The sequence below is a fragment of the Agelaius tricolor genome, unplaced genomic scaffold (genome assembly GCF_023055355.1).
Source record: "Agelaius tricolor isolate 1412-34295 unplaced genomic scaffold, bAgeTri1.0.p SCAF_9, whole genome shotgun sequence".
NCBI classification, from domain to species: Eukaryota; Metazoa; Chordata; class Aves; order Passeriformes; family Icteridae; genus Agelaius; species Agelaius tricolor.
Genome location: NW_027269269.1, coordinates 748,459 through 769,337, shown reverse-complemented (window position 1 = coordinate 769,337; position 20,879 = coordinate 748,459). Strand labels below are relative to the sequence as shown.

The 20,879-nt window shown below is 43.3% G+C and overlaps 3 protein-coding genes across 4 annotated transcripts in view; 1 reads left to right on the top strand and 2 right to left on the bottom strand.

Annotated features, from left to right (window-relative positions):
• Positions 1 to 2,503, top strand: part of BRCA2 (BRCA2 DNA repair associated) — a 34,390-nt gene extending 31,887 nt beyond the window's left edge. Inside the window, exons 27-28 of the mRNA XM_071433946.1 lie at positions 306 to 449; positions 1,746 to 2,503. Of these exons, the coding sequence (XP_071290047.1) occupies positions 306 to 449; positions 1,746 to 2,312 (711 nt within the window). The 3' untranslated portion in view covers positions 2,313 to 2,503. The remainder of the gene's footprint in view (positions 1 to 305; positions 450 to 1,745) is intronic.
• N4BP2L1 (NEDD4 binding protein 2 like 1) lies at positions 2,413 to 15,166 on the bottom strand. 2 transcript variants are annotated; one of them, XM_071433951.1, is made up of 6 exons: positions 14,011 to 14,340; positions 10,394 to 10,490; positions 7,112 to 7,236; positions 6,256 to 6,344; positions 5,705 to 5,781; positions 2,413 to 3,922 (listed from the first exon to the last, which is right to left on the bottom strand). In XM_071433951.1, exons 1-6 carry the CDS (start codon positions 14,048 to 14,050, stop codon positions 3,697 to 3,699), a joined length of 654 nt encoding a protein of 217 aa, XP_071290052.1. In that variant the 5' UTR covers positions 14,051 to 14,340; the 3' UTR covers positions 2,413 to 3,696. The 2 variants fall into 2 exon arrangements, with proteins under 2 accessions (XP_071290052.1, XP_071290051.1); XM_071433950.1 differs by lacking the exons at positions 10,394 to 10,490; positions 14,011 to 14,340 and adding an exon at positions 14,347 to 15,166.
• A 425-nt stretch (positions 15,167 to 15,591) lies between these two features.
• The window catches only part of N4BP2L2 (NEDD4 binding protein 2 like 2), a 41,434-nt gene continuing 36,146 nt past the window's right edge, over positions 15,592 to 20,879 (bottom strand). The window contains exon 12 of the mRNA XM_071433947.1: positions 15,592 to 17,103. The gene's annotated coding sequence lies outside the window, so the exon portion shown is untranslated. The remainder of the gene's footprint in view (positions 17,104 to 20,879) is intronic.

Below are 20,879 nucleotides of genomic sequence, written 5' to 3'. Positions count from 1 at the left end.
TAAGATGTTAATGCAATTTTCCTGGGGAATTGAATGTCTTGATTTTTTTTATTTTCCAACTCATCCAGCAGATGAGTCGTGATGTGCCACAGAATCTCTGAGTGGCAAAAGATCTTGTACCTGTCAATAGTGAATCTGCCATGGACAGAAAGTGCAGGAATTTTCTATGTTGTTGATTTGATATAAAATAAAATTCCGGTGGGGTAATGATGAAAAAAGAAAGTCTTAAATGTAGTGTGTGTGGTCCTTACATAGTTTGAAAGCTAACTATTCTGCATTGCAAACTTTGTTGTTCTCCCTTACAGAATGTGCCCTCCTTTTGCTCTGATGCAGAAAGTAAACTGATGAATTTGCTAGGAAGAAATCTCTTGCTGACACCCAGTTTACCTAAAAGATGTGGTTTGGAAAGCCCCTCTCCTTCCTGCAGCCATGCAGAGGATAGAAGTTTGGTAAGCTTCTGGTAATAATTGCTGTGTTTATACTGGCAGTACATGCAGTAAGGATTTAAGCAAGTGGTGAATGGTCTCACTTCTGTGTCCATTTCATCCAGTCTTTTTAGGGCAATGCAAGCTGATTAGAAGCTTTCTGTGTGGGGGGGGGTTTAGGATTATTCCCCAGAGGAGCCATGAGATAGATTATCCTTCCTCCAAACACTACGTGAAACTTCCCCTTGTGGCCTGTGTTTCCATAACATACTTTAAGTATTTTGAATTGATGTGAGTAAAATGAATCATCTTTCTTTATAGATGATCTAGTGCTTCTTTGGTCCCACTGTGAAGATTATCCAATGTGAATGTCACAGAAGAGAAAAATCTTGATCTGTACATTCATTTTTATTTCAAGGCATTCTGCAGTTCCCACCTTTGTTGAGAGAATTTACTTCCTGGTCTTTTTATAGACAGTGTTTACTATTTCTAGGATTTAATAGGGATGTCACCTGGAAAATGTATTTTAGCAGTCTTGACAAAAATTGATTTAAATAGTACTCAAGTTTCCCATGAAAGCTGCTGGTGGTGAGTTGGTTCTGATATGGAATACTGAGCACAGTCAGAACAAAAATTTTTCCTGCCATGAGTTGCAAGGGAGGTGGAAACACCCCGGTGTGGTATCAGTTCCTGGGGACCAAGTTTAAACTTGTAAGGCATCCTTTTCTATTTCAAAGAGAGGGCTAATGTTTAATTCTGAAGGTTTAGTTTATATATTTTATAGACTAACTAGTTTATATTTGTATACTTTATTAAATACATTAATCATCTTTTAAAAATGAGACATCAAGTGTTTTCTCAGGCCTGTGCTTGAAAGATTTGCTATGCAGCATCTCTCTTGTGTGTATTATCTTCAAATTTTTTGGTCTGTGTTCTATCCTGATTTTTCTTAAAATTTTTTTTTCTCCTTTTTACTTATTTAACCACCAAGCATGTGTGGAGAACATGGCCAAGGCAGTAGAAGACTTATGAGTGCTTTGATTTCTTACCATCTGCCATAGAAAAATTCCCATACATTTTGCTTAGCTCTTAGAAACAAAATGTAAATGTACAGATAAAGAGTGACTTATCAGTCATCAGCACTTGAAGGAATAATATTAATCACCATCAGCAGATACCAAACTTAACTTAAATGGGATATGAATGATGATGTAGTGTTTTTATATTGGGAGGGGTGGAGGGGTTCCCCCATTTTTTGCAAGTTTTTGAGGAAGTTTATGAGAACACTCTATTCAACATAAAACTTCTCTTTCTACCCAGATCTCTTCTAGAATTGAAATGAAGCATCCAAGCCCTTTTTCAACTAGCACACCAAATATGGAACTTGTCACACCAGGTTCAGCAAAAACACCTTCACCTGCTACAGTTAATGAAAACTATCTCAAAACCAGCAAAAAGAGAAAAGCTATGGACTTCCTCAGTTGCATACCTGCCCCTCCACCACTGACACCAATATGTTCAATAGTTTCTCCATCTGTTAAAAGAGCATTTCAGCCTCCACGAAGTTTGGGGTTACAGCACAGCAAGTCACCTAAGGGGACAGATCAGAATATTGGCCTTGTCCCCCCTTGCAGAAAAGTGAGAGAGACTGTCCAAAAAGTGAGAGAGACTGTCCATCTTCCTGAGAATGACCTGGTTGCTGATGAAGAACTGGCAATGATTAATACACAAGCACTCTTGAATAATTTACCAGAAGAAAAGAAGCTGGATTATGTAAATGAAAACAGAAATGCAACAGCTACTACTTTATCTGATGATCTGTCCTCCAGAAATAGTTCCAGGTCTACTGGGGAAGCAAATAACTCATCAAAAGCAGTTCTGAAGTAGCTGAGGCTCTTCAGAAGAACCCAAAGCAACCTGAGGACTCATTACCAGCCCACAGAATGCTACAAAGACCAAAATCCCAAAAATGCTGCTAATGCACATGTACAGTATTGTATATATTTCAAATTCAAATTATTTTTACACTTTGTACATTAAAACTTGATTGTATTTAATAAAGTTCTATTACAAAAACAGATTTATTAAATAACACTTCATTTGCAAAATAGTTTGAAGTTTCATATGTAAACACTTCTCACAAAGATGTATTGTACAATAACATCAGTGTGGCTGAGGGTTTGATGACATTTTGTAAGCCATTGATTCTGTGTTCCTACATTACAGCAGGATCTTTGTTTCAGTCTAAAGCCATCAGTTTTGTTACCCTCTGCAACATTAGAAGAGTTGTTTGGCTGTCCAAAGTGGCACAGGACATAATAAAGAGTTCTCTTATTTTCAGCAAACAGAACGCTTTAATTCTGAAATGTTGCTCTGCTATTCTGGCACAGTTCTTGTACTTTTCTCCTCAGACTTTCCATATAGCACTAAGGGAGGTTTAAAGAACAGCTATGATTATTTGATTCACAGCAAAATGCCATGCAGAGTTATTATTAAATAGCTCCTTGGTCTGTGTTTCTGCTTCAGCTGTTCAGAACTGCTCCTGTAGCCCTGTTCCCACTTAGGAGTTAACAAGCACAAGCCTAACACTAATGTTTCATTTTAGGAGCCTCTCCATCTTGGGATCAGTGAACTCCTATGTCTTGGCAAGATGAAGAGCTAAGTTTGCTTCGTTGAAGTGTTTTGCTTGCAGGCTGGAGAAGCTGTTTGTGTTTAAGGTAAGAGCAGCATGAATCCAGTCAGTGGAGAGAGGGAACAGCATCAGATCTTGCTAAAATCTGTTGAGCTACCATCATTCACTTTGCTTCTGAAAGTTACAATAATGCTGTAGGCAAGTAGTAGATACGAAAAGTTTATACAGTCAGATATAAAGCATTAAAATGGCAAGAAATGCCAATTGTGTGGGGAAAGAATTGGCCACAATGGCCTTAAGACAGAAATAAGTTAGGAATGTTTACTGCTAGTGTCAGACTGTGATGCAGAAAAAAATACCCAAAATGTGGCATGTGGTAGAGCCCAGTACATTTCACATATGCCTGGATGGATTTTCATGGAAGAGGGATGAGACAAAAGTACAGATTGTACTGAGTACAGTGCTCTTACAGTGTTGATGTAGAGCTGTGAGATCACGGTCCAATGCCATTTAACGATTTGTAAGAAAGTAATTTAGGAATTTAGTAGAAAAACACAAAAATAAAAAACAGTTTAGAAAAAAATGTAAAACTAGAGACTCTTGTACCCTGATAATTAAAACACCAAGGAACGCACAGCTTCAGTTAAATGTCACATTGGTACGTGCCATGCCCGGTCTCCTCCTTGGGAAGGCAGGAAGGTGGGTGGGATGGGGACCTGTCCCATAAGCTGCACTTGCTCCACTGTAGCTTCCCTCATCCCTGCTTGGTTTTTCAGACCGGAGAACACTGTGGAAGGTGACATTATGCTCATATTGTTCTTTCATCCGTTGTATCTTTTCCCGAGGGACATGATGAATATTTCTTCTGTGGAGTGAAAAGTAACAGAAAACACAAGTATTTAGCTGCCTGTGTATGAGGCGTTACCTTCAGTTTGCTGAAGTCCCTGACAGGTTCAGCATAATGGTTCAGGTCTCCACTGATCTCTTTCTGGCCTCTTCTTACAAATTACTGTTCACTTCCACCTACTTCTTAGGAACATTACTGTGACTGCTGAAAAATGTAACACCATTATTTTTGGGAGGCAGATGGGACATAGGGATTTGACAAATGTTCAAAATAAGAGTTGTGTAGAAGACCTGTGTATATTTTATACGAGTGTTGCTGTGTTTCAGCACTAACAGCTTGTTGGCCTCAGTGAGCTTCTGTACAGCTGGAGACAGGCAGCCAAGGGCTGCAGCCAGCCCAGATACTGAGCAGCAGCAAGGACAGAGCTCACAAACTGCTGTGCTTTGAGAGCAAGTAGGGAGACATCACACATGATGTGGCTCAGGCTCCAAGGCAGACTCATAAATGACAAGTTTGAGAGGGAGGGGAATAATGCTCAGACATGCAGGGCTTTCTGGACAGAGTAGCCACAGTAGCACCAGCCATGAGCCCTCCACAAGTTATCAGGAATTTTCTTCCCAAAGACCACCAGGAATTTCTGTTTGTGAGTTTGCAAACCCCGAGTATCTCTGGGGTTGCCATTTAGTGCTGTTAAGGTGCAGCTTGTGCCCCAGTGAGTGTATGTGAATTATCTTTACAATGCTGCTGTGAAAAGTCAATGAGGGTCAAATATGCAATAAAACAAACTGCAAGTTTGTTACTGAGTAGCTCTGCCTACAACAAATGATCAGACTGTGTCCCTGCAGTGTTCCCCTACCAATGGCTGGTGCTAATGAGGCCAGAGCTGGCTGACAGCTCAGGCTGGTGGTGTCCTCACCCATCCCCAGGCCTGAGCCATCATCTGCCATGTCCTGCCTCCCCCTGCAGCCATGAGCACTCTGGGCCTTGGCCCTCTGCCATTTGTGTCCACCACACACAGACAGGAGCAGCATTAATTTTTGACTAGAGCTCCTGGCTGGTAGAAAACAAATCCTTCCGTTGCAATGAAGTGCCCATGCCTTGTTATCTTGCCCTAAGTTAGCATATGTTATCTTCTGGATTTGGTAGCTGGGAGAGCACTGCTCTCTGTAACTCACATCAGGCTGGCTCAAGGCTAGGAAGTCAACCTGCACTAAATTTTTCAGTGACTACAGCCATTAACCCTGCAGTCATTGGTCAACATAACATCCTGAGAGCCACATTCAGCTGCCTCTACATCCTACCACACTGTGCAGAGTGTTTTTATCCTTTGTGTGTGTGTGTTAAGATCTTTACAAAGATCCTCTAGAACCCCATTTCTTACCCACACCTGATGTACCATCCCTCCATGCTGCAGCAGGACAGCATCTGTTATGCTTAGATTCTTAAGGACAGAAGTCTCAATATTTGCTATGGTGCTTAGATTCGAGTTTGTGCCCAAACAAAAGAGACTGCTGCTCAAAATACAGAATGAAAATTAGAGGTCCTCCCCCATCAAACTTGCAGCACAAAAACATGCTTCAGGGCTTGTTGCCTTTTCTACTGCCTGACTCACTTCAGGCTCTTTCAGGGCTGAATTCACTACAGACCAGGTACTCAGTAATGAAAATTTCCCACAACAATCCTTCTGTTGGCATTTACCAGGCTACATTCTTCCTTATATGAAGAGGAAGAAGGCTGACCTGAGAGCATGTCAACAAAATGAGAGAAGCTGCCCGTTCCAGCAAAGAGAAAACTATGTACCTTGTCAGCTCTTGAACATTGAACTTCCAGGGTGTATCTGGTTCTTGGAATGTAACTTCATATCTATTTTCATGTGCCTAAAGGACACAAAGATGACATTATGAAACTGCACTAAAAGAATTGCCAGAACTCCTGACAAGAGACACCAATGCCTTTTCAAAGACTCTGTATGGTGTGTATTTCACAAGTAATGAACTACAATTATAAACCATATCTTGATATATTTATCAACAAATAGTTTGGGAACTGTTCCATTCTAGTCATGACTGGGGAAGGGTATGATGGCCTCATCACCAAGAAGTAGCAGGTTCAAAGGCCATTAATCTTTTTAAGTGGTTTTGCCTTCACTGAGTTACAAAGCTGACCAGCTAAATAACTACATTGGCACCTCTGCCCCTACTTCATCACATTATCCATCCTTTACTATAATTAGAGAACTATGAGAAAACTGAAGTAAATATTTTTAGCCATGTAATGAACCTTTTCAGTCAGATCAACCTATATATGTCACAGCTAGGCATATAAAAGCAATAAATCAGAGCTTTCCCTACCATCATCACATATGGCTTCATTTCCCAAGCGTGGATGTTGGTGTTATCAATAATAACCGGGCTTTTCCCTTTCTTCATTGCTTTGCGTGCTGCAATGTAACACATTAAGTAAAGCTAAAATACATTAAATAACAGAGCCAGGCCTTACTAGCCCCAAAGTGCTTTTTCTTTGCCCACTCTCACACACTTGGTTCCCCACCAGACCTGGGTTTGCAGCTACCACCCAAATGGGAGCCAATTCCAGTGCCCAGCAGCTCTCCTGGAAGAGATGGTGCAGCCTCTGGCTGATCTGAAGCTCTTACAGAACATACTTAAAACAGCCAAAAATTACTGTCATTTGCAGGAGATCCCTGTTACATCATCTCAAAATATGAGATCTCATCACCATCCCTACAAACTCCTTCAGAGCACAGCCACAAAAGCATGATACATTGAGTAAAGACCTGGGTTGTTTAATTCTCAAACTTAAACTCAGCCTGCAAGTTTTCTTCCTGTCTATCATTATATTCTCACCCCCTTCCAGGTCAGGACAGACACCTAAGAAGTTAGAGGAGAAGGCTGCAGTGCCTATACTGCAGGGAGCAGCTGCTGGGCTGGTGTCTGAAGGGCATCAAGATTCGGCAGTGCCTCATCTAAAATAATATTAACCAACCTCCAAAATGCTTTCATTTACAAATTTCCCTTTTATAAAAGACAGAAGAAATCAAATCAGAAGTGGTAAATGTATTTTTTAGCCAATGCCCCATGAACTACAGTGTATGACACCACCTTGAGGTATTTTAATCTGGGGGCTAAGTTTAAAGACAGCCTGAAATGCAAAACTATTTTGCACAGCCCCTGGATAAAGTTCAGTCACCTCTTTTCTGGTTCCACTTGTGTGCATCCTCTAAGAAGTCAGGCTCAAAGACGTAGACACCATTTTCAATAAAGAAGTCATCAGTACTAAGGACTACAGCAGTGGGGTTGTCACGTTTCAGCTGTCTGCAAGGAAAAGTAAAAGATGAAAGAGGAATTAGTACCTGGTAACAGCCTTTAACAGAGACCAGTAAGCCATGAGCTATTTGAGTGCTCTGCAAATACACACAGTGCTTCATTTGAAAAATCCCAATTTAAAGGATCTGGAAATACTACAATCAGTAGATGGACACGTAGGAAGAAAGGAATGGAGCTTGAAGGCGTGGCCTTGATTTCTTTAATTCAGCAGAGAAATCTACACTGGACTACCAACATCTGAGTCTTTAATCTTATTAATATATTCAGCTCTCCTTCTGAGCTACCTGAGAAAGCAGGACTGTAAAGAGAAGGGAGAAAAACCCAAAACCAGTAGTCCAAACCTGCTTATCCAGGCATAGAAGGTGGTGTCAGAAGACAATTTGATGATGGGAATTTTTTTATCTTCAGAGATTTCTGAAGATAACCAGGAGGAAGGATTTGTTATTTAGTAAAGATGGTCCAGAGAACCATGAGTTTGGTTTGAGGGGTTTTTTTTGGCTGTAAAGCAGGTAGCACTTATTTAGAATTTTAATTTGCAAACAAGTATTTGAATGATAAATCAATATTTTGTGTTAATTTATATAATTTTATGGCTCTTATCACTTGTCCCTGCTCCACTTAAACCTCCTCTTGTAGACTGAGTAATTTTTATCTCTTCAGCTTTTAAGCTAATTTTCTAAACAAATCTGAGTTTATAAAAAATATTTTATAGACAAATTTGCAGATCCATAAAGCAGACTGCTGTGGTGAGTGGCACTGGGCAATCTCACTTCCCTTCACATGGGAGTGTGTCCCCCAGCAGTGCTCCTGCAGGCTGGGGATGCCATGGGGAGCAAATGTGTGTCCTGCTGGACACTGACCAGCTGCCTCACAGGCAGCTATTGGCTCTTGGAGGTGGAAGGAAGTGCTGCCTTGTGTGGAGGTTTAAATGTGAAGCATCCCTCTGCCAGTCCTTAGAGACCACAAAAAAACAAAAAACAAAACAAAAATGAAAAAAAAAACCCCAAAAAACCCCCAAAAAACAAACAAACAAACAAACAAACAAAAAAAAGCAAACCAAAAAAAACAAACAAAAAAAAACAAAACAAAAAAACCCACAACTCTTAATGTATGATTGTGTTCCCATTTGTGTCTAATCCAGAATTTTTTGTGTCCATAGATATAGAATTGTCCTTTTTTTTTAATCAATCAGAGAAAAGTTGGGGGAGGAGAGAGTCTCTGCAATAAGTCAGGGAGAGCCCATGGCATCATCCCTCTATTTCCTGTCTCCCCAAGGCCCAGAATGTCTTAGGAAAAGAAAGAAAGGTCAGTCAAGAAACCCTGTATCTCTCAGACATGAATGCTGCTGCCCTGCTGTCTCACACCACACATGGTCTCCAGCCCCTATGACTCATTTCAGCTTTCCTAATAAACACTTCTCCCTCCATCCCCACAAGCTGCAAAATAACCATTTCTCAATGTCTTATCTGCATGGGCAAGAGCAAGGCAAAAGGTGTCTCCAGGTTATCAGCAGCAGAACAGGCACACAGACAGAAAAACCTTAATTCTGTCACCCAGCTCTGCTCCAACCATTTACTTACCAGTTGTACCCTTATCTGCCTGCAAGCAGCAGCTCTTCACTAGGACTGCAGGGTGCATTTAGCTGAATAAAGGTCAGCTTCTGGCTTTGCTCTGTCTCCACTGGTTTTACTGTAACTTCTACCATCTGCTGATTAATTAATGTTATTTTGTGGTGGGGTCCACCCCAGCCAGCAGTGACTCAGTGCTGATGGAGCCAGGACTGGGCTGTATCCCCTGTAATGCATCATTCCAACACCTACCTGTCCTTGTCTTCTAGCCCCAGAGGGATGTTTTATTCACAAAATTACTGCTGGGCAAACTGATTTAAGAAAAATCATGTTTTAAACTGTTGGCATACAGTAAAATTTTGTTGCTTTAATTTTGGCCTCAGGCCAAATTATTATTATGAAAAGCAAAGCAGCATCTAATACTTATCTGGTTACTGCTGTGGATAACCAGATATATTCAGGTCTCCCTATGATTCAGCACCTCACCTTTCCCACTGCTTTACTCATTGCAATTTCTTCTCTAAAAAACTGACTGCTAAACTATGTGTTTTCCCTTTGGCTACTAATAGGGACATAAAATGTGCACATTAATAAAAGATCTCAAGACTAATTTTTTTTTCTTGCTCAGTATTTCTTTTTAAAATGTTCTTAACTAGTGCTAATTTTAAAATCCATTTTCTTGGCACATACCTTACTGAATTTTCAGCCCTGAGGGCTTTGATATTAACCCTTAAACAATCTAAACTGTAGGTGAATACCTGTAAGTCTATGGTCCTCACATCAATAATTAAAGTAGATAAAACTTGTGTTTCAAAGGAGGAAAAATATGGGACAAAATGGGCTGAGAGCTATGAATTACTGTAACATTTGCTATATTCATACCAAATGAGCTCCTGCTAACAGCAACATAAGAAAACATGAGGTGTGAAAAAGATGGTTTACCTTCTGTTTATATTGCTGGTTTTAACTTTTAGCTTTCCAAAACAACCAAACTGTTGCTGAAGTCGGCAGCTCTTTTCTGTAATCCCTTCCATATTGCCCACAAAGCTGACAAAACTCCTATTTCTTCTCTCCCTTATCATTCCAGAGAGCACCAAGAACTCTTTCATGTGGTCCCTACTAAATGAGCCTTTCACAATCTTCACAGGACCTCAGGTTAGCTTAGAAGAAAGGTCCTGCATAATCACATCATGCTCTTAATCACTGGAAGCAATTAAAATGCCTGTATTTTAGAAAAATACAAACCAGCTATGCAAAATGGGAGAGCTTGTGACCACAGTTATTTATGAATAAATCTTGAACTGCCCTGTAAAAAGAAAATTACCCACTGCTGATAGATAAGCACACTTACACAGTAAGCTTACAAAGGAGGAAAAGAAAAATGCTTTGCAAATGTCTTTGCAAGATCAAAGGACACATAGGAGCTATGTTTGCATTTTTTAAAGAAGCCACTGAATTGGAAGCACTGCATTGTGACAGACAGCATCTGTGAAAAGTTCAGTATTGATTTGTTTTGGACACATAATTGCACAGTACTACATGTCTTCATCTTGGAGTGGATATGGTACCTACTTCACCTTGTAGAGGGGTGAGGAGAAAAGGGTGTAAGGAGGTTTATTTTAAGCAGAGGAAACGTCCCTCGTTCTCTTCTTACTTTCTTATCCTCTGTAGTTTCTGAAACAGCAGAAAACTTTTACTTAGCAAAAGGTAGAGCATAATGCATTTTGTATCCATAGGTTATCATACTTTTCCATCAGAAAACTTGAAAATAAATTAATTTCTGATAGTAGACTGGAATAAACATTTTCAGTGCTCAGAAGGCCATGGAATGGAATATCAGAGACCAGAACATGTATGTACTGGCACCATATGCAACCACTTCCTCTGGACACTCTTCCAAACGTTAGAGGGTGGCATTTCAAAGGTGTCTAAAAGCCTTTTGCTGCAGCAGGAAAGCAGGACTGTGAGATCTGGAGTGGCAATGCCCAGCACTTGCCACTGTCTATTGCGTTTGAACAATCCAGGTGCCCCGAGGGCTTTGCCTGCCGAGCTGCCAGGTGCTGCAGGCAGAGCTCAGCCGTGCCTTTGTGTCTCACCCTCGGGAGGGTCCAACCACGCTCGGTCTCCTAAAGCACCAGGCTCGAGTCCTGTTTGATCAAGACCACTCACCTGAAGTGGTTTCAGGCAAAGGTAAATGTTTACAGTGCAATGCTGCGTGGAGGCAGGAGCTGCAAGAGCTTAAGGCCATGAACCCGTCAGAGCCGCAGAGCTGCAGCGGGGTCGGGTGCTGGGAACGCTGGGAACAGCTGGCCCAGGACTGGAGGTGCTGGGATAAACCGGGCAACAGCAGCAGAGAGAATGGAGAAGACAAAGATTGTGCCAAGCAGTGATGCCTCAGTGCCAGGGCATTTTTTCCCCTCCTGTTCTGAAAGATTACTCATTCTGTGCTTCACAAGGGAGTACTAGAACAAGCTCATTTTGAGAAATAAATCTACAGCTGTGGCTGAAAAGTTACAAGTTTGATCATGCCCAGCCTATGGAGCTTGAGTTAAACTGTTGGATAAAGGGTCAGGTGTAAGCTGAGCTGTGCAGCACAGCAATGTGCTGGCTGCCAAAGGGCTGGAAATGCAGCTACTGTGCAATGCAGAGTTTGCTGGGCAAGCAGGTATGAGCTTGTATGTGGCTCGCTTAAATTCTGGAGGCATTTTTGGAAGTATAGCTGCCACTGCACCTCAGATAACCTTTTTCTTAGCAGCTGCCTCAGTGTGATCACAAACCTGCACTGTGAAGTCAAGGACAATGTGTTCAGGAGGAGCATGTCCAGCACACCTGAAGGGGGCTGATGGAGATGTGACTCCCAGCTGTGACTCTCCTTCACAGTTCCGTGACATTTGGTGAAAGGTTAAAGGCAGGTAGCCGGGGCCACCTAAAATATGTGGTTCAGGGAAGCTCATCCTTAACAGTGAAGCTGCTGGAAAGGTGGGAAGCTTGGTGGTGAGCAGACCAACTCCTCATCCTGGCTTGACTACTCAGTATATCACACGTGGGTCCTCCGCTGTCTTTACCAGAAACCAAAAACCAGACCTGAACTGATCCCTGCCAGTGTAGGGCTGCTGTGAGCTGGGAGCAACCAGGATGAGGAAATCATTTTAACAGAAGTGCCATAACTAAAGCTTACAAAGCTGTATCCAAACTTTGCTGAGTGACATTGAGAGGTCAGGGAAACAAGCCATGGATCCCAGGGTGTTCCTAGGACTGTGTGATGAATAGAAATGGGGCCTTTTGAGTGGAGTTATCACTGGGTTGCTGTATCACCACTGATAACATTCATGGTTTGTGACTCATGGGCACCCTAAAGATGTAGAGTTTGGGACAGAAACACAGAAATACTGGCTGATCTGCAGAAAGAATTAATGTAGATATGTGTGAAAGCACCAGAAGAAAGAACAGAGCAAAGGTTAAAACAATGGTACCCACTGACAGCCAAGATCATTAACAGCAATAAAACTGGGATAGGTCCTGTTTACAGCCCCTCAAGGCCAGCACTCAGCTGAGGCCCAGCACTGGTGACCTGCCACAGGAAAACCCTTGCTCTGAGAGCAGGAGGATGGACAGTAGGTCACACCAGTCTCTCCACACCTGCTTCCTTCCCCTTGCTCCAAGAGTGGCAGATGATGAAGACATGGGAAAATGAATATAATGGGGAAAAAAAACCACCTAAGATTCATAAAGCACCAAGTAAGCAGAATTCACAGGGAAAAAAATGGCATTATAGGAGCTGTTGGGTGGAGACAGCACAGCAGACCTGGCCAAAACCTACCCTGCCACCACCAACGGAGAGCAACCCAGCAGAGAAACCAAGGATGGGACAGCTTATGGTCCTTGTCTGCTCTGATTTTGGGCAGACCACCTGAGCACATTCTTCTTGATGCTTGCAAGTATTAAGTTGTGATATTGTGAGTGAATAAAATCTGAGAAAATAAACTTGAATTTATAAAATGAGTTTACAGAGTACTTTTGCAAATAAACAACCACCTTCCTCCTTCAGTGGGCTCTTGCACTGAGATCTGCTGCAGTCATTTTTTGCAAACTTGCCCTTGTGCAGCACATAGCATTTACCAATACCAAAAGCTATGCAGTGTGAGAACAGCAAAAGAATTCTCTTGGTACAATCCTTCACAAGCTGGACAGGGTTAAGGAGAGGTACTAAATGCTGCTTTTTGATCTTTTTGTTCAGTGTGTTGCTGAACAGCTAAACATAATTATTCCATTAAGAGGGGCTAGAAGCAGTAAGATACTCAAACCTTCATCTCACAGAGGACTACTACAACAACACTTATAACTGATTTTGTAAATGTGTCATTAACAATTAACCCTGTGTTTTGACCTAAAAAGTACAGGTAAGTACAGTTACTTGCACTGCCTGAGAACATGGCCCCAAACCTTCATGTTCTTACTGTGCTATGAGAAGACCCAAATCCCCCTGAAGGAGCAGGCCCACAACTTACACGGCCTCTTAAGGGAGGGGTGTGGTTTTTGGGTGTGAGCAAAACACGGCATTTGGCAATTCATCAAATAAATTTGTTTTCCAAAGTGCAGTGAGGCAGAAGGCCCAGTGGGACAGGGAAGTGCTGTACTGAGAAGAGGAAACTGTAGATGAACCCAGTGTGTCACACACCTCTCACAGCAGAGCCCTTCCTGTGGCAGCCCATGATCCCAGCACGGGTTCCTCAGCCCAGCAGAGTAAGAAGACGGAACGTTCCTCTTTTGATAGGGAGTGGGTGGCACTGGGAGCTGTGTGATACCAGACTGTGATATTTTGATACCAAACTGCAGCTGCACAGTCACATCGACTGGAGTGCTGCTTCCCAGCATGCCCCACTGTGTTTTTCCACCTATTTACAATCAGCCTTTGAGGTGTTGGAGCATGGAGTGGTCTACTCTACACATTTTATACACTGGTAAAGCTCTGACCAGGAGTGCGGGACATTACAAAAACAGAAGTCAGAATTGCCAATTTGCAGCCAGAGAGAGGAAGTTTTTTACCATGTTCGTGATTAAACACCAAAAAAAAACCCAAATCACCAAAAAAACCCAAAAACAATCAACCCAACAAAACCAAAGAAAACCAATCAACCAAAAAAAAAAATTTAAAAAAGAAAGTCACCACCAATTTGAGAAAATGAACAAGTACCAGCCTGGTCGGAGTGATCAGTCCACCTCACCAGAAGCATCCCTGTAGGTACCACTCGCTCGGAACAGGAGCTGGCACAGTCCCTCGGGCAGGACACCCAGACACGGCCACAGGTGCCGGGGACAGCGCAGCCTGGAGCGGGCCTGGAGCCGGGGGGCTGCGGGCGGCTGCGATCAGCCGGGGCTCCCTCGGGGCTCCGCTCCCCCCGACCCCAGCCGTGCCCTGTCCGGGCGGGTCTGCAGCGAGTGCCGGGCGGGCACAGCCGCTCCCGCAGCGCTGCCCCGCTTGCCCCGGCCGCTCCTCCTGCCCCGGAGCCCAGGTCCGGGTCCCGCTTACCTGGCCAGGGTGCTCTTGCCGGCGCCCGGCAGCCCCCGCAGCAGCACCAGCCTCCCTCCGTCCCGCGGGGGCCGCAGGCTCAGCGCGCCCAGGGCCCGCAGCAGCCCCTCCTCCGCGGCGCCGGGCCCGCCGGGGCCGGGGGCCGGGACCGGACCGGGATCGGGGGCCCGGGGCAGCCGCTCCGCAGCCCGGCCCCGGCCCCGGCCCCCGCCGCGACCCCGGCCCCGTCGCCCTCGGCCCCCGCGGGCGGGGCCGGGCGGGACCCCGCGTCCCTCCATGTCCCGGCGGCCCAGACTTTGTCCCGCGAAAGCGAAAGCGGCCGGGAGCGGAGACACGGGCAAGGACGGGCGTGTGCGGCTGCACAGCCAAAGCGCTCAGCTACGGCACTCGCCGCAGACTCGGAACTTTGGCCCGAGATACCATCTCCAGTTATTTAAAGTCAGGTTTATTCCCCAGTTTCTCAAAGGCAGCAGCCTGACAGCGTTCCAGTCCCACGTGCTGCCTCTCGATATTGCGAACTACAGGGCAGGGCCGAAAGGGAATGAATCATCAAAGCCCCAAAGAGAAGTGGGGCTGGTTACAGGACACCAGGTATGCACGGAGACTTCTTCGCCGCCCGATCCCTTCCTAGCAACGAGCTACCGGGAGTCCTCTTCAACACAGAAGCAACAAGGAGGCCAAGGGGATGTAGCTAAAGAACTGCCGAGCACTGAACAAATGATCCTGTGCATCACGCTCACGACACCACCTTAATTATCTTCTTCGTCGAACATATTATCATATGAGAAAGTAAAGGAAGTTTTAAAGATTTCTCTCCTCTAAAGAAAACCTGTTTTCCATTAACTTGCTCACCAAAGAAGCCAAAGAAATTACAGTTTGCAATAAAACCAAAAAGAATTGGAGTGGTATCACACCATCCCTTCTCAGAGCTACACACAGCATCATGCCCAGCCCGGTTAGGAGCCAGCTCCAGGTATGCCCCAGGCAAACACCAGCACCAAACCTCAATGCTGGAGCTTTAGGTTCTGAGGTTCCAAAAAGTGCTAAAGAGAGTGTTCACACACAGGGAGAACGCCTAGCTCCCCAGAGACATGGCACACCAACGCTAACTGAAGCAAGTGGGGAAAATGTGGCAGGAAAGAAGAGACAGAAAATGTGAAATTCTTAGATAGGGGGTTAAAGTAAACTTAAACTGGCAACACTCTACTAAAAGATGAAACATGACTTGCCCATACAAGAGTACTGTGAGATTTTGAAAACTATTTTTATTTCAAGCATTCTGTAAGGCCAGGATTCAGTAACAGAAAACAGAGCCATTCAGATTTCTTGCTCAATAAATAGAAGTAGGAAGACTGTGTTAATCCTTGAGTGACATTTTCCTGAAATCAAACTAACTTGTCTGCTGCCACTAGTACAACACAGAAGTCTGAAGCTGTGGTTATAGGGGGTATGAACTCCCTTTCTCCTCTCCTTTACATTTCATATAATGTCCTGCTGGCAGGAGAGCAGGACATTTCCAGCCAAGGAAGATACACACATGTCCATGGGAGATGCATTCAAACAATGCAGCCAGAAAATTTTGCCAGTGGTTCAACAATAATTTAGAAATACATACATTGTTAACTGCTTTCATGTAGATGCAGTATTTAAGTAGAAAATGGAGACACATCAGCAAATTTGACCATGGTGGAGCTTCAGCCTGAGTTCAGTCAAGTCCTGGCTCTTCAGCTGATGTATAAACAAATGCAGGAAAGGTGAGGAAGAGGAAATCAAAGAATAAATGGAGAAATATTCTGGATCTGCAAGCTACACAAGTGGGAAATATTATTTCTGACAAGTAGACACAACCAAGTTTCCTGCTTCTCTTTAATCCTTTCTCACACTTTTATTGTTAAATGAGGTGACAGCTGTCACTCCCTCTCCCTACAAGGAAGTGTCCAGCCTTATGCATGCCTCATAATTGACAGAGATTGCTCTTTATAATTAATTATGATTTATCTCTACATTAATAAATATTTCCAACACCACTAACAGAAACATCAAATCACTGGTTACCAGTGCTAATTATACTTCTCAGTCTACCACAAACCATACACACCCTTCCTTCAGCATGTTTGAATAAGTTCCATAGTGAAATATTCTTGTTTCTGTAGTCCCAAATTCCCAAATGAGTCTAACTGAGGGGAAGCATAAAGGCTGGTTTCAGGAGAAAAGAATGGAACTTGTGCACCCCTGTTTGAGTGAATAAGAAGGACAGATGAAGATGTTTACCATCTGAGGTTGTAAATTTGCAACTATGGGTGCAGTTATGATAGAGGGTGAAGGCAGAAGGAGGCAGCTAAGACAAAATAAGCACCATTTCCTGCAGGTGAGCATCACTGGCTGCTTCTGTGCCATTATCCTGGATCCTGATACAAGTGAGTGAAATACCACAGCCTGAAGCTCACACCCCATAGTGACAGATGCCTCTGGTCTCCACTCTCAATCTCTCTATAGCACACTTGGGGATGTACTGAAATAGTGTAAATCCCAAATGGCTTCAGAAAATGACCTTTTGCCATACACAAAGTTACCTCAATTTTGATCATTATTACGTGGTCAGAGAGGTTGATACTGGGGGACAGTGTTGGGGGGAGGTGGCCAAAGATGTATACCAAAAAATCTACAGTGGTTTCTTTCTTCCAGGTTATCCCTCACTTTTAAAATCCTTGGTGGCCAACTGAAGTCCTTCCACGGTGGAATTAAAGCGAGAAGTTTCTGAAATAAAAAAAAAAGAAGAGGGTCTGCTGAAGTTCCACAACAGCACAGGCAGCAAAAAGACTTAACAGATAACCCAGCCCTCAGACTGAGAAGAGTCTGTCCAATGTTTTTTAAAGTTTCTAATACTCAGCCGCTGGTTATTGCTTTAAAATGTTAAAAAGAAAGGAGAGGAAGCAGTCAATGGAAAGCAAAGGAAAAATAAAAGAATGCAAGCAGAGTGGAAAAGGAAGAAGATAAGAACTTGGATGTCAAAACGAGAGGCAGTAAGGACCTTACCACTTCAAAGCTGAAAAATAAGGAGAAGAGTAACGCAGTGGATATTTTTTCCTCTACACATCACAAATGCTATATAATGAACAGCTGTTCAACCAATACTACAATTATACATCTACATCTCAATTTTTTTGTTACAATGTGCACTGTTTCCCCTGTTACATGCACTCAGGATCTCACAGGCTTTCATGTCACAGAGTTAGTGTGAGGCACCCGCACAACCCAAATGTTGCTCTTTCTTGAGAGCTCCAAAAACACAGCTGTGGGCAGCACTTATTCCCCCAGGTATTTAGACGCTCTGCTTGAATGATTTTTTGAGCCAGGTTTTCCTGGTAAGCACTGCAAAATGCAGGTGAGGTTTTCTGGTCATAATTCTGTGCACTTTTTCATGCTTCATTTTGCTTAATATTAGTGGTTAAATGTCAAAGGACAGGTAAGTTTTTTCACTATTATCTGTGTATCAAAGTAGCAACTGGAAGAAGTTTGACCATGGGATGATATTTTCTGTAGCAATACTGGAAGACTGCTTTAATCTGCTTGGTATCCTTCAGATTAATTTTTTTTTCATTTTAGCCAAAAATCAGGCCTGCCTCTCCCAGCTATACACTCCTGCTTTTTTGCCCATGTCCTCCTGATCTCATGGGCTCCAGGACAATTTATTTCAGACCAAAATCTTTTTGGAGGTCTTCATGCATTAGATGTTAGAGCTCAACTGCCTCACTCAGAAACATCACAGCCATGAAAGGGAAGTGCTTGGAATAGCACAGCCAGGAAAAGGAGGATAACACCAGGGTATCAAGAGATTTGTCCTACCAAAACCACAGCCTTCAGGGCTCTTGTTGAAGAAGTATTCCTGCAGGGAGTTACTGACTGCTGTACTTCAAAAAGAAACATGTCAGCTTCTGCCTTGCAGTAGTCCTGCAGATAAATGCTTGAACAAACACATTTGTATTGCACTGGCATCTGTGAGTCCTGGTCTAAGGAGAACTTCTAGGCACCAAAATAATGCTGTTTTCACTGATTTCAATATTTCTCAAACTGGGAACTCTTGCTTAATCTCCAGAACAAATACTGATGTGCTGCCAATGCTGCAATAAGGAGCTCTCAGAAAAGCTTGAGATTAACCCTGTGTTTTCACAGAGGAACACTGTTCACCCTTGGAATACAAACATCCTTACACAACATGAATACAGAAGCATGTCCATCTGGCTAACAGATTAAGTTGCACTTGGCCAGTAATGCTCAGTTTGCTTTCCAATCTAAAAGGACCAAAATGATCATATTAGCTCTCCCTTGATTTCCTATGATTTTAAAATCTTTTTTTTAGGAAAGTCTCAATTTTCCTAATTTTTTATTTCCCCCTGACATTTGAAGGAATGAAATCCATTTCAACATTTACAGTTGTTCACTCGAGCAGTTTCACAACCACTCTGGGACATCACTCTTGGCAAGTCTGCTTTAATCAGGAACCAGAGGGGAATTATTTTGTGGTGAGGTAAGACAACCTTATCCCTCAAAGCCAGAGTCACCATCGATCACGAAAACTCACCTGTCTTTTGCAATGCCTGCATGCAGATATTGTGGAAGCACTGGAATACTCACGTGGCCTCTGCGTTACCCCGTATCCTGTGCCTGACAGTGAGCATGAGCCGACTGAAAACCCCAAGACATGCATCTTCCTTTCCACATACTTTTCTTGGTTTAATTCTTTTAACATCCGACTATTGTAAAAGCTTAAAAGAGTCCTCTACCTGAAGGTTTGGTTGCATAATACATGGCCCCTGATATCAGAGCTGACTGCTGCCCAGACAGGACATCCTGCACATCCCTTCCTCATATCTGCAGCAGCACGACCTCATCTGCTCCCTTGCCCCAGCCTTGGCACTGAGCTGGACCTTACAGTAGCTTATCTCAGTGCCTCAGTCCAGCAGGAAAGTATTGATTTGTTTGCTGTGGGGTTAGTGAATTAATGATAGCCTTTGTGTCAGCCAGCAGTTGCTGGAGCTGCTATCTGGAGCAGGGCTGGGAGGAAGGGCACTTCGCACTTTGGGCAGCAGTTACCCTTTGCATCAGCCTGCTCTGAGATGGCAGATCCCAGCTCCAGAGCAGCCTAAACCCATCTGACCTCTGGTGTCTCATCCTTTCCCTCCAACAGCCTTCAGGACCTTCCCTGACTCATTTCAAATGCTGAACTACAACAAAGCAAAACAAAAATCCTCCAACATAAAACTCCAGCTGTACCTCCCCATTCCAGCATAGATCTCAATGGCCAAACCCTGCAGAGACAGTGCAAGGCCTTTTTGTAAGCTGAACACTGATGGGGAGTGTTATTTTGTGGCAAAGTCTGCATTGCTCTCATTCTATATTCCAGAGAACTAACACAAGCTGACACAGTAGAGTGTTAGACTGCAAGACAGCATAACAAACTGGGGTTTCCTGGCAGCACACAGTGGCTGGGTGACAAACACGCAGGGCTCTGGGTCATTTCTGCTGTGCTCATGACAAGCAGGAAAGGAAGACTGAAACACTTTTGGGAGTAGCAGAGCGGACAGACGAAGGGAGTAAATCTGATGGGGAAAAACCAGTTTGTTGGATTCAGCAACCAGATAAAGGTACAGACAATAAGGCAGGATAATCTGCTAGCACATGTCTTTCCTTTCTTGAAGCACAAAAGGAAGAAGTTTAATATTTTACCATTTTCTCCCAGGAAGTGAACATAGCTTTTCACATCTCTTTCTTTAGCATATAAATATTTAATCAATAACCTGGACATTTCTGGATAATAGCTTAGTACACAAGCCCACACAGACATCCAGTCAGGACCGTAAGCCAAAATCCTGCCTCTAGAGTGTTTGTATTGCAATAATATAAACAAGTAGCTTCTAAAAATTGGTAACAGGTGTAGACCTAAGTATTTTGTGAAAATATTTTTATTTGCTTGCCCAATATTGTAGTATCTGATTATTTAAGAGGAAAATATTGCTACCAACGGTTCTTGATATTATTAATGATCTCTGCTGAGAGCATCCTGCAAGACCAGTGTTCTCTGGGCCTTGTGGTTCACAGAAATCTCCCTCATCTTCCTACACTGGTAGCTGGTACCAGCTAATCAGCCTGCGATGTCATTTTTGTCATCAATGACATATAGTCAAATCAAACCACATCCAAGAGGTTTCAATTCCAACCCAAACTATTCAACTACTTCCCCTGTGACATGAACATCCACTGTGAAAACTTCTGTATTTATAACAGCTGCAACACAGTTCACACCCACCTCCTTGACTCCTGTTTCAGCCATCAGCTGGAGGCATGGTCAGGTCAGACACAGGGCACCAGGTGACAAAGACCCCCTGACCACACCCCATGTGGATGATATTCCAGCAGTCCTGAGAGGTCTAGATGGGAACAATTTAAGCCTCAGGATATGGAATCTTTTAATGGCTCAGTTTGCTCATGGTGCAGGTTATTCTATTCCCATGTACCTCAGTTTATTTGTTTAA

Coding starts and splice junctions, on each gene's coding strand:
- N4BP2L1 (XM_071433950.1), bottom strand. CDS start 14,624: ATGGAGGGACGCGGGGTCCCGCCCGGCCCCGCCCGCGGGGGCCGAGGG. Junction 6,345..7,111: donor CAAGTGGAACCAGAAAAGAG/GTGACTGAACTT, acceptor GTTACATTGCAG/CACGCAAAGCAATGAAGAAA. Junction 3,923..5,704: donor AATGTTCAAGAGCTGACAAG/GTACATAGTTTT, acceptor TTCACTCCACAG/AAGAAATATTCATCATGTCC.